Source organism: Arachis duranensis, chromosome 7 (assembly GCF_000817695.3).
Source record: "Arachis duranensis cultivar V14167 chromosome 7, aradu.V14167.gnm2.J7QH, whole genome shotgun sequence".
NCBI lineage: Eukaryota > Viridiplantae > Streptophyta > Magnoliopsida > Fabales > Fabaceae > Arachis > Arachis duranensis.
The window spans coordinates 14,918,157-14,931,937 of record NC_029778.3 but is presented as its reverse complement, the minus strand read 5'-3'; the positions used below and the strand labels follow the sequence as shown (position 1 = coordinate 14,931,937).

At 31.8% G+C, this 13,781-nt stretch overlaps 2 protein-coding genes across 3 annotated transcripts; one reads left to right on the top strand and one right to left on the bottom strand.

Annotated features, from left to right (window-relative positions):
- Positions 1-2,375: 2,375 nt before the first annotated feature.
- Positions 2,376-5,365, top strand: LOC107457957 (PHD finger protein MALE MEIOCYTE DEATH 1). Its single transcript, XM_016076157.3, has 3 exons — positions 2,376-2,685; positions 2,903-3,146; positions 3,814-5,365. The coding sequence occupies exons 1-3, from the start codon at positions 2,391-2,393 to the stop codon at positions 5,363-5,365; spliced, it is 2,091 nt and encodes a 696-aa protein (XP_015931643.1). The 5' UTR covers positions 2,376-2,390.
- Positions 5,366-6,150: 785 nt separating this feature from the next.
- LOC107457969 (protein RGF1 INDUCIBLE TRANSCRIPTION FACTOR 1-like) lies at positions 6,151-9,433 on the bottom strand. Of its 2 annotated transcripts, none has more exons than XM_016076171.3 (4): positions 9,198-9,433; positions 7,504-7,770; positions 6,760-6,906; positions 6,151-6,635 (listed from the first exon to the last, which is right to left on the bottom strand). In XM_016076171.3, the coding sequence occupies exons 1-4, from the start codon at positions 9,237-9,239 to the stop codon at positions 6,453-6,455; spliced, it is 639 nt and encodes a 212-aa protein (XP_015931657.1). In that variant the 5' UTR covers positions 9,240-9,433; the 3' UTR covers positions 6,151-6,452. The 2 variants fall into 2 exon arrangements, with proteins under 2 accessions (XP_015931657.1, XP_052107386.1); XM_052251426.1 differs by lacking the exon at positions 9,198-9,433 and adding an exon at positions 8,230-8,372.
- Between the last annotated feature and the right edge of the window lie 4,348 nt (positions 9,434-13,781).

Here is a 13,781-nt window from a genome sequence, read left to right as displayed (position 1 = left end):
AATGGGAAAGGGAACAAGGACTAGCAGCAAGCACATACAAGTAGTGAAGACGACAGCAGTGAAGGCGAAGGGAACAAAGAGTTGAGAGTGTGAGACACTGTGTTGGGAAGGGGATTAGAATTCAAAGGGGTAAGGGAAGGGGATTAGGGTTCAGAAAGGGGAATTTTGGATTGAGGAAGGGAGAAGTGCATTGGAGATGGGAGATTAGGATTAGGGAGGGCAAATACCCTTCCCCACCCTAATGGGGGGGGGGGGGAGAAATTAGGGTTGGAAGGGGAGAATGTATTAAGGAAGGGGAAGGGGAGAGTGCGTTGGGGAGGAGGAAGGAGAAGGAGAAGAATTAGGGTGGGGAAGGGTATTGCCATGTCATCAAAACACAGTGGCCATGTCAGCACTGTGTTTGCCAGAAATGTGCTCCGGTGAACTTGTAAATACGCTTGTCAAATTTTAAAATCTTTTAAGGACTATTTTGTCAATAACAATAGTGAGGTACCAAAATGTCAGCGTTTGAATCTTTCGGGTACTGATTTGGTCATTACCTCTTTCGAAAAGTATATTTCTAGTCATGACATGTGAAGTTTAGATTTAGATCGGTTAGGATTAAAATTATAAAAGTAATTGATAACAATATTTTCTATCTCTCACAAATACATCAGAACTTCTATAGGCAAGTTTTCAAAAGAAATATTTACATTTACATCATAGAATTTTCTAAAATAAAAAAGGAGAGAAATCTAAGCAAAATATAAAATAGAGTTCAAAATCACTTTGCCAGCTTTCAAAAGAATTCCAGCTCATCGTGGAACACCAAAATCTACATCTGAAAAATAGTGGACATATACGGAATAAAAACTCTCAACCCATAAATTTTTAATACAATAAAAATGCCAAATAAATATAATATAAAATAGCAGAAAATTTATTAAACAATCTTAAACTTCCACTCAATATTTTATGAAAACTGATTGAAATCATGAGTATTATATCTACAATAATTTTATTTATACTTTAATCTCTTTGAACCATTTTATTCAAAGTTCTTTAGGCTTTTTATTTATTTACAAAAGGTAAAATAAAACAAAACAAATAAGTTGAGATCCAATTTATTGAAATTTAGAATTTAAGATTTAAAGATCAACATGACCAAAATTTATCTATTTGAAATTTTAACAGTGTACAAATTTTTATTTCAACGGGTGAATTTAATTGTATAAAGTATAAAATATAAATAAATCTTAGACTCAAAATTATAAAATAAATTGCTTCACTTCATAAATTAATAATATAACCAAAATGGCGGAATGCATATATCAACAAATATTAAAAAAAAGACTAGATTAGACACAAAAATATATCGACTCAACTTTTGAAAATTTAAATTCCCAAATTAATAAGATAAATGGTGTTTGTATTATTCTTTATATATTTTTATGGTACAAAAATTTAATTTTTTATTTCTTTTATTTTTTATTAATCACTTTTAATATAAAAAAATAAAAAATGGTAAAAAAAGGCAATGATGTATATATAACATAACATTATTATGATAAATAGCAAAAAAGGAAAAAAATTCAACTAGATATCTTTTAAAAATTGTATAATATTCAATCTTTTATTATAATAATTAAAAAAATAAAACAAACACATTTAAATAAATTTAGTATCTTTTTAAAATTAAATACACATCTAAAATACAAACTAAATAAAACTAAAATTTAAAATTAAAATTTAAGATTTCTGTTTTAATTTTATTATTTTTAATTATTAACAGATTATCATTTAAATATACTTTTAAAAAAGAAAGTATGAGAAGCCAATGGAATACTTGTGCAATGTGTACAATGGAGGTTTATAGAGTATTAGAAATATAATTATTAGTGTTATCTTTTTCTATCAGCTATGAGTAGTATCATGTCATGGTATTAGAACGCTAAATCCGAAAGATAAAGAGTTCAATCCTTGGTGAATTCCAAAATCGGTTTATTTTAAAAAAATATTTATTATCCATAGTACTCGAATGGTTATTCTACATACTACGAGCACGAAAATGTTCATTTTGCAGGATTTCTTTTATAATATTAAAATATAAATTCAGTAAAATTGGAGGAAACAGATTGATAATGCATCTCAAAATGAAAAGAAAGGAGTTTGAAATATTTTTCGAGTTTGAAATTACAAGTACTGCTCCCATTTTCAACTTTGTTCTTAGCGCGCGAAAGATTCTTCCGAGTTCGTTTTGTAACTGAATCCGTTAAACCCCTTAAACCCCCCTTTCTCTCTCTTCACTCTCTTCTCCAAACCCATCTCTGCTTTCGCCATTGCATGAAACTCACAGGAGAGAGATAGATAGAGAGAGAGAGAGAGAGAGAGAGAGAGAGAAGCCGTTAACAATGTCTTTCTCTTTGATGGAAGTATGCAAGAAGAGAAGGCGGTGCCCAAAGATCTTCAGCTTCCAGTCCTTCGCCGATCCCGGGTGCCCCGTCGCTCCCTCCGCCGCCTTCCGCGACAACGTCAGATCGTTCCTCCGAGAGTGCGCGGAGCTCGAGGAGTACGTCGTTCAGAACAGCCCACTCTGGTGCACCCTTTTGCTCAGCGACAAGACCAACGTCATGGCACCTCTCTACACCCTCGAAGAACAAGTTTGCCAATCTTCCCACCCCTTCTGCGACCATTGCCGCTGTGCAGGTACTTTGATCGATTTCTTTGATGTTTGTTATGCTTTCTATCGTTCTCAAAGTTTAAACAGATTCCTCTGTTCGTGATATTTATTTTTTGTGAAGTTTACTGTCAAATGATATTGAATTCGTTAAATGGGGTAGGTTTAGTTTTCCAAGAATCTTGATTTATAGCTGTTAGTTTCAAATTCTGATGCTTTCTTTTGCCTGTTGCCTGGGTTTTGTAGGTTGGAGTGGTCACTTTGTGTCAAAGAGAAGGTATCATTTCATAATTCCAATGGACAATTGGTGGAATAAACCCTTACCTGAGGATGCTATTGATAATCAGGACCATCTCTTGCATGGTGTGATTCACTGCAATGGCTATGGCCATTTGGTCTGCATTAATGGCATTGAAGGTGGCTCCAAGGTCCTCAGTGGTAGAGAGATCATGGATCTATGGGATAGGATCTGCACAAACCTTGGAGCAAGGTATTCTAGTTTGCTGTTATAAACTTGCTAGAGTTAATATTGTGTTTGCAAATTGTGGTTTTAATTTCAATTTGACTTAAGCCAAAATTACTTATGTGGATATGGTTCAGCATATGATCAGAAGCTATATTTTCTCCATAACACATTAGACATTTGACTTTCATGATTTGTATATGGCTTATAGTTTGTAAATTGTGGCATAACCTCCTTTTATTCTCTTAATTTAACTTTTGACTTAAGCCAAAGTTAATGATATTGATATGATTCAGGATTTGATCAGAAGCTGTATGTTCTTCATGATAACACATTAACCATTTGAATTCACACCACTGTCCCCATTATAAGAAATGTGCCTTTTTTTTTTCTCTCAAATAAGTACAATGTGTTGTATTTGAAATTGTCCATGCTAATAATAAACAACAGTATTTAATAGGACTGTATAGAGTTAATTGGTCTCAATTCCCCATATAGTAAATTAGTAAGTCCTCTCGATCTCTGTTGGTTACATTACAGTAATTGATTCTTTCCTTCCGCCTTATATATTAACTATTTACAGATTTAATTGCATTTATTCTCTCATTATCTTCTGTCTTGGTCAGATTCAGTCTTATTTGTTTTCTCACTATCTTCTATATCTCACCATCTTCTATCTCCTTTTAATGTATAGGAAAATTTCAGTGGAAGATGTTTCAAGGAAGCGATCCATGGATCTTCGCCTACTTCATGGTGTTGCATATGGCCACTCATGGTTTGGTAGGTGGGGCTACAAGTTTTGTCGCGGAAGCTTTGGAGTGACAGGCCAAACCTACTATGAAGCAATTGAAGGTCTAGGTTCCTTAGAGCTTGATGAAATAGTGAGAGATTTAAGCAAGACAAAGTGCCATAAAGAGATCAAGCAAATCATTCGCAGCTATAGAGACATGAGTGAAACTCAGATTACCACATTGAGAGATCTTCTAAGGTTCATGCTCACTGTCAAGTCTCGCGTCCCAATGTCCAAGATATCAATAACCCTTGGAGCTCCTCCTTCTTCGGCTTTCATCTCAAGAAATTCAACCAAACAAGGCTTCTTAAGTAGATCAAATCTGGCAAAGGAGAAGTCCGCAAAGTACAAGAAATTCAGCACCGCAGTGGCTAATATGGATAGCAGGTGGCCAACAAGGAGGCTAGAGTTTGCTGCACAGGTGATTGTTGATGCACTGAAGGAGCACAAGGCAATGAACTCGGCTTCAGAGGGGATGACGCGGCAGGATGTGAGGGATGCATCTAGGCTTCATATTGGTGATACCGGCTTGCTCGATTATGTGCTGAAATCACTCAACAATGTGATTGTTGGCAACTATGTTGTTCGCCGCATGGTTAACCCCTCAACAAGGATCCTAGAATACACCATTCATGAGGTTGGCAATGGGTTTAAGTCGCCGGAAACTGTGGTTGAGCCTGAGGCAGCGGCTCTTGTAGACCCTCAAGATGAGCCATTTAGGATGCCTGGTAGTGATGTTTATTGTGATGTGTTCTACCTATACAAAAATGTGCTACTGAGATATCCGAATTCAGAACCAGTGGACTTAGCAATTCAGACGATCCTTGATAGCCGGTATTTTGTGAAGGAATGGGATTACATGGATGAGATGCAGCAGGCTTTGACATTCATCTGCCGGCTTAAGCCGAATTTCGTTGATATTAAAGCTGATTTGAGTAGGGAGCAGCCTTGTGGGGAGATTGTGATGGTTCCCCTGCATGCAACGGTTAGAGACCTGAAGCAAGCTGCAGAGGCAGCACTGAGGGATACCTACTGCATTGCAGAGAGGCTCATAGTCACTGAGATCACTGAATTGAATGGTGCAAGTGATAATGAGGTGCTATTTGGATTAATCCAATCCGGAGTGGAGCTTTCTGTGAGGGGGATTTCCATTGACTTGTGCACTCCATTGAAGTTCCAAGGTGAATCCGACAATTGGAAGGTGAGGTGTGAGTGTGGAGCACAAGACGACGATGGTGAGAGAATGGTGGCCTGCGACATATGTGAGGTCTGGCAGCACACAAGGTGTTGTGGCATTGAGGATTCTGAGACAGTGCCACCTTTGTTTGTGTGCTCCGGCTGCTGCGATTCGCTTGCCCCTCGGCAGATGGAGTCTCCCTTTGCCATGGATTGTGTTGATGATTTTCTTGTTTCACCAGAGCCTACCTTGTTTCTGGAATATGAATGTGGTTACTGAGATACACATGTGAATCGAATAACACTGCAACACTATTTTTTGTTGTTGTTGCTCACCATTAGATTGGATAGTTATATACCAGTTTCTTTCTTTTTTACATTCTTTTCTGGTTATAATTGTAACATTGAGTTTTGTAACTGACTGTATTTTTTGAGTGTAAAGATATCTGTCACAGCTAACAAACACTAAGTTGCCTAAAAACTGTTTCTTTGTGAGTCATTAATCTTGGTGAAGAAGATTTTCAAACCACTATCTTTTTTGAAGAATTTTTTGGTGATTTGGAAAGTATAATTCTGAAGAATAACCAAACGGAATTAGTGGTTAACTGATTGTTTTATAGAAGTTTTTATATGATCTCCCTAAGTATGCCAGTCCTAAGAAAATTTATTAATGATAGAAGCCAAAGAAGGTTTATTTCCCACAGTAAAATCTTCAGTGTGTGTGAGTATTATTATTGTTATAGAGCAGCAGCAACATTAGCAAATAAATGTTATATTATCATAGGTAATGAATCAGGGCTAAATAAACAAATCACTAAAGAGGAAGTAACACATGTCCTCGAGTTTCTGATTTACACAGCAAAAAGAGATATCAGAGACTAGAATTAGTGCATGACCATTTTTTATATTCTTCAACTCAAACAATTCTTTCAAAACTGTGAAAATTGAAGACTTATAGTTCTACTCACTGCCAGTCACTTGGTTAATTCACATCATGCAAAAATCCATCACTCTTGTAAGCCATAAAATCATCCAAACAACAAATATATTATATATATGGGGAAAGAAAGACTAACAAATAAACAAATATATTATAAAACAACATAATGTTGTGCCACATGGTAAAAGGAAGTTTAACCCCAAACTATCAGAACCAAAGAGAAGTAAAAACACCATAATGTACTTCTTCCACAGGATAATCTGGAAGTTTAAGCCAAAAAATTAATAGAATTCAAACATTTCTGAACTTCAGTATAACTCAAGTAATAATTTCATTGTCTTGATAACAAAATTGAATCAAAATGCTTCGAATCCTGCATATTCAGACTATGCAAATGCAAGAAGGACATGTGATCTACTGGAGGCTCTTAGAAGAATGGAGCTCGATGTGGTGTTCCCTTTCTTCTTCTCTTTCTTGGCCTTGGGAGTTCGGCATTTGCCTCTGGTCTTTCCTGAGTAGGAATATCCGGTCCTTCCTGAGGAGCATTGTGGTTCTGGTCAGGAATTACGGCAGGAACCAAATCATTAGGTTCTAGCGAAATAGCCTTGACCTGAAAGTTCAGATTTAGATAGTTAGAAAACAGTTAAGTAGCTACAAAGTTAATGGTAGAAGGAGCATGAAGAGGAGAGGAAAAAAATTATTTTGATGATCAAATTACTGTCACCACTCATTACCTTGCAAGAAATGGAGCAGTAGCGATATAGATTCGGTTCATTCAACTTTCTAGTGCAGGTATTGCATGATGCCTCATTGTTGGATGTCGAACCACTGTGCGGGAGAGGATTCAGAGAAATAACCAATCGCTTGTTGGATTTGTAGCGCTGCAGCCAAAGACAAATGAAATCCACACACACAGTATAATATTTGGTACAGAAGATTCATTTATATAATCCAAAATTTCAATGTTTCAGGAATACAAAAATGCAGTAAGAATTGTTCAGATGTATTAGACATGCAAACTACTAACAATGACAAACAATGAAGAATATAAAATAACAGAGAATATAAGCCCAAAAGTTCCAACACGTAATTAGTTCCACATTTAGGAATTATTGAATGTACTAAATGCACGCTACAATTGTTCTGGCCATCAGCCGAGCCCATGGAGTGGGACAAAGGTTTGTCATATTTTTTGTTTACACTTTACAATTTATAATCATTGATGTTTGTGATTTTCAAGGTCAAACGATGAAACAGAAATGGAGTATTTTATTAAGTACTAATAATATTTGAGCGTCAAATGCCATGTAGAGAGGAAAGAAAGTACACAAAGACTGCATGAATTCCGTATGTAGAAGCTGCTCAACAGAGACTAGTTTACATCAATATGATGAAATAAATACACATGAAAATTATTTGGATATCATACAGAAAATAGTTAGTAAACACTTTTAAACAAAGGTAATATCATATCATACCTGAATTTCTGAGCAGTCAATATACTTATCCATAGTACCAATGGAGACAACATCTTTGTAAACATGTCTGTAGACCTTAAGTGTGATGTGGTCTTGATGACCTAATGAAATGCAATACTGGCAAACTGCCTGATCACAGTCTATACAGTATTTGTTCAACTCATTCTTGCGCTCTGGATGATCCTTGCACTGCTCAAAAAACTTGTTTCTCAGGAAAGCATCAAGCCATCTAGGCTTCTGGATTTCAGGTTGGGCCACTTGCTTATTCTACAAAGTAAGACCATGTAAGTTAAGAAACCACTTTTCAGTCTTTATTTTTTTTTAGTCAAAACTTGATGCAAATGTACACAAAACAAAGAAATCAAATCTCAAGTATTTTGGTCATTCTAAGGCGATTAATTGACTATTAATTAAATGTAATTACAATTAAAAAAAAGGGGACTAAAATAGGATTGATATTGTTCTGCACTTTTTTCCAGGCACCAAAAGCAGTATGACCTTTATGAATTTTTAATGAGATGAATTGCTGTGAACAGAGAATTCACCTAGAGAGTGACCAGGACTACCCTTATCAAAATAACAAATTCTCTTCACTAGACTCCAAATAGAGAAAATCATGAAAAGGGATATTTAAACATGATTAACAAGGTTCCAAATCAAGGAAGACAATTGCTACTAAAAGATTAGCATATACAAAGTATCCAAGCAAAATTTTCTGGTCCATACCTTGTTCACTCTTTTAGAGGAAGAATTACTCCTCAACACCATTTCCTAAGTGTGGATCGAAACGGAAAATAAACTCTAAGTTTCAAGAATGAAAATACTTTTGAGGATTAATTGGATGAACCTAACTAATCGACCACAAAGAAAAGGTAAATGCAATACCCTAGAAAGCGGCCAGTCCGATACGATGCTAGGTCTTTTTTTTTTATAAAAAAAATCTTAAAAGTGAGTTTTTATACTCATTGAAGAAATACAAAAAAAAAAGAAATTAAAAATCAGAAACAGATGAAATCAAAGCATTTCTTTTGAATTTTCCTTTTCAAGATTCAATGAAAGTTGTCACTAGCAGAAATCTGTTTCATAATCTTCCATATAGAGATAGCATGAAATTCCACAAGGCTCCATGTCACTAATGAGTGAAAAAAGGTATTGAGACAGAGAGTACAAGGGTAAGGAGGGAACAACACATTTCAATGTAACGGTAACTGAAAATCGGCAGAAATCGATGTAATTCAAATGGAAATTCTCAGCAATTTCCAACTATGGCAGCGGAGGCTAGCACAAAAACACCATACTTTATTGAAAAAGCATATAATGGAAATAAAGTATCACTGAAACATTTTGCTAAGACTAAATTTGCAAATTTAATGGCAGATTTAACCAAATTTGCAATTGCATGACCTTAAATTTCCAATATAATGTTCAATAATTTAATCACCAGCTGCAAACACTAAACTGTTGCACTATTACCTAACATCCATAGAATGGAACTAAATTTAGCACAATGCATCTATTATCTATTATCTATTATTAGCACTAATTACAACAATGCAGAAGGTTTAAGCTGTTCTACAATGGCACACTCACTGTGGCAATCAAATATTACTAACATCAAGCATTCTATCTCAACTAGCAAAATATTAAGTAAAGATAGAAACTTTATGAAACAAAAGAGTGTTTCAAACACTTACCTTTGCTGACATGAGATTGCATGTCGATTGAGGCAACACCATGATATTGATGATGATGATGAAGAACCAATGGTACAATGAAACTGAAAAACATTGAACGAGAATAAGTGGAGGGAAACTTAGTTCAACTTTTAGAAGCAGATTATAGACTTGAAAAAGAAAAAGAATGTAGTTGACTAGTTGGAACCGCGAAAGAAACTAACAAAAATGAACACAATCAAGAAAAAAATGAAGAAAAAAAAAAACCAAACCCCTCTTCTGTGAAAAAGAAATTGTAACACTGAAAGAGACTGTGTTAAACTGTTAATTACTTAGGATTTAGTGATTGGGTAAGGTCCTATTTTGTTTTCTTTTTTAATACAATTTCAATTTTTCTTTTTAAAAAAAGTTAGTTGAGATTTGAGAATTAACACGATCACAAGTTCACAACCACTTTTTTGAATTTATGGTGACACTAGATAAAAAAGAAAATAACAAATAAATTTAAATTAAAAATAATTGAAAATCTTAACTCGTTCGGTTAATTATCATCTTAATTCTTAAATAATAAAACTTTTATTTTTGTTTTTTATATTTTAAAAAATAATATAATATATATATTATTCATTTAAATATTAAAAAAATAAGATTTTCAATCATTACTCATTTAAATTTAAATTTGATTATAGGATCGGTTTAATTAAATACTTACATTCAATGTTATCCTTCCTGCCTTTAGGTAGAAGATAAGCAAACTTCATTCAATGTTAAGAAAATTGATGTGCGCCCATTAACCCACCCGCCAAAGCAGCCGAATGGATTTGGCACGAACATTTTTTTATGAATTAAACTTTTAAATTTAATTTAAATGGAATTCGTACGCGACGAATTAGTCTTTTGATTTTTCGAATTGGGAGATAAATTGTGGTTAACCGAAAAAAATCTAATCTGCCTTTTTAAAATAAGGCTTTTATTTTTGGTCAGGGAATAAGGTTAAATGGACCGATTCAAAATCAGGGTAAGGAATGCTAAGTTGGTGTTTCATATCTACGTTATAAAACTTATATTGCATTGCTATGCCAAAAGGAATTACTCAGTTAATCATCCTGTGTTTGGAATTTGCTAATTAGATAGAATATTAAGGAGTGTGTATAGATTATAATTTGTAAATAGAAGTTTGTATAAAATTGATTTTGTAAATTTGATTTTGATGAAGAGTAAATTTGTGTTAACGTCATTTATATTTGACAATTTTTATATTAAAATGGATTATAGTAAATTTTTTATCTAATTTTTTAACAGTAATTAACCTTCTCCAATGTGAATATAAAAACTATAATTTTTAGCTTCACGTAAACGTATGTTCAGAAATAAAAGTACTTCTGAGTTCAGAATTTCAAAAAGTTGCCAAATATAAAAATGGAACATTCAAGATATTCAAAAACAGACTTCTTTTTTTTCAAACGCAAACCCCGAACACAACCTTTTTTTTGTAAAGAAATACAAGGTGTCAATGTATTATGTATTATGTATAAAACTTTATTTAAATAGAATAAATAAATTGATAGAAATACCAGAGAATTCAGCAAAGTTTCCTCTTGGACAAAGATGCTATATGTATTCACAAGAATATCAACCTTTCGTCAACACTTGAATAAAATTTGTTGAAGGGAAGAAACCTTGTACTTAAGAGTTATACCCAGGTTTATTAATCAATGGTTGCAAATATATATAGAGGCCTAAAAGATTCAGTCTTTTGTTATCTTTTCATCACTTAATTTTGAATATTTTAAAAATTCTTATCTTATCTGTGCAATAAAAAAGATTAATTCAAATGAAGATTAAATTCAATTTAACTTCTGAATTTTGAATTTTAAATCTATATTTAAAATTTATTATCAAGATATATATAATATAAACACAAAACAACTGAGTTTTGTGATAAGTAGATTTATATATATAAAAAAATCGGTTCAATCTTCCTACAGATGCAGCTCAACTCAACTAACCAAGATGCATTGATAGTTTGATTAAATTATTAATATTTTATCTACTGTTTTTTTACATGTGGATAGTTATTGTAAAAAGTTTTAATTATAAAAGACCATTTCCATTATTTAGGAAATAAAATATATATGATTAAATATTAAATAATAATCACAAAGGATAAATTTATTATTTTTTAGAAAAAAAATATAAAAAATAGATTGCATAAAATATTTTTTATCTTTAACATTTGTGATTTCTTTTAAAAATATTCATGTTAAATTTTATTTATTTTTGTATATAATATTTTTTATTTGTGTCAAAATGATCATAGACATTAACATTATTTAAAATATTAAGAATAAAATTAAAAATATTCATAAATAATTTTAATATAAATAAAAAATATTAAAAATAAAAAGAATTAATTAAAAATATTAAAGATAAAATTAAATAAAATTAAATTAAAAGTATTTTTTAAAAAAAAATGTAATAATTAAAGACAGAAAACATATTTTACTTAAATATATTTCATCCTTACTTTTAGTATTTAAAGAATTGTTGTAATATAATATTATATTTATGATAGCAAAAAAAATAGTATCAATAAAATATTCTAAAAATTAAACCAATCGAATGGGTAGGATTGGAAATCGTCCGGTTGATAAGTTAAAATCACTTGTTAGTAAATCCTTAAATCAAGCTAATAGGATCAAACAAAAAATAATAATGAGTCAATGAAATATTTGTATAATGTATATAATAGAAGTTTGGAAATATCTAATTCATTATTAAAAATATAACTATTAGTATTATTTTTTCATCAATTTAAACTTTTGAAATGAGTGATTTTATGACATAAAATGTTTATTATTCCTCGTACTCGGATAATTATTCTGAATAATATAAATTATATTTATTTTATAACTCATATAACCTATTATACATATTGTATAAAATATTCCATTTACTCTCTAATAAGATTTTTTTTTTATAATTCTTGTGTGGGAGTCGCTAGTGAATTATTCAAGTACATCACAAAAATAAACAAAAAAAGACTTGTTTTATATATGATAAATTATCTTTATTTTTTAATAACATAACATAATGCATTTAATAATACTTGAAAAATAATACATTTAATTTAAATTAAATATATATTAAAATTAAAAGATATAAGATACAGTAACTTTTAAATAAAATATTTACAAATTAAGGTATATAATTTTATTATTCCAATTAAATTACTATTAAATCGATTGAATAAGTAACTAAAATGGGTAGATAAACGGTTTTGAAAATCTTAACCATATCCTAGTAAGGGAGGAGTACATTGAGTGCGCTTCCACTAGTAAACGCCTGAAATCATATCACATTGAACACTTATTTTTATGTAGCGTTTGTTTTAAGATATTGGGATGGAGGTTAGGAAATTGAAATTCAATATTATATTTGTTAGTTGTAAATTTGGAATAGTTAATGAATAATTAGCTAATAAATTAATTATTAATTTAAAAAATTAAAAAAATTAATTTTATAGTTTAATAAAGTAAAAATAATTAAAATATAAATTTTGATTCTCATCTTAAAGTTTTTTACTCAAAAACAGGCTAATGAACAAAACCGAACGAACCGGACTCAAGTCCACCTATACATCCATATATATATACTTGCTTGAGCTTCCTCCTTCCCCAAACATTCATGAAACATGCTTAAAGCAAAAAGAAAAACGTAAAACCTTAGCTTCTAAATCCCTTACATCTTCAAATTCACGTAACTTTTAATCCGGAGTTTTGATTGACGAGTCGTCAGCGGCGTTCACCTTGGAATTCTCTACAAAACCCCTCTAAAATTTGGTAAGAAATTTGAGATTTCATTTTCAGATCTTCTCTTCTTTAGTTCGTGATTTTGGGATTTTGATATTGAGAGATTTTGTGAATTTGATGGTTTAGGGGTACTCTAGCGGTGGATAAATATTGGGTTTTACCCTAATTTCGAGTGGATACGGTAAGAAAGCACTTAACCCTCTATGAATAATTAATTAGCAAACTCTATGTTAATTATAGTGAATTTGGATTGTATTAGATTAAATTCGGTATTTTGGAGTTAATTTGGTGGATATTGGAAGCTTGAAATTGAATTCTGGGAGTTGAAAATTCAGTTGGTGAGGAGTTAGAGTTTTGGAGCTTGAGAAACAGTAGATTATTGAGGTGTTTCGAGCTTAGGGAGGAATTGGTTAAGGTATGGTTCCAGTTTCTCGTAATTAAAATATAATGTATCGTGAAAACTTAGGTTAGTTAACCGTAAGATAGGATTGGATTGTTGATGTTGTGAGGGTTGATATTTGTTGGTATTTATGAGGCTTGGTGATTTTAAGGTTGACGATTATTGATATGTATGATTAGGTATTGTATTGTTGGTGTGATATTGATTGATGATGATGTATATTTAGAATGAGCATAATTGGAATTGTTGCATTAGAATGGGAATTGTTGAATAAAGGTTGAAAAGGGGGAGTTTGAATAATGTTTAGATATTGGAAAGGTTGGAGAGTATTTAGTATAGTATGAAAATGCTTGATATTGATTTTGGAATGATAAATTATTGATGAGATATGAT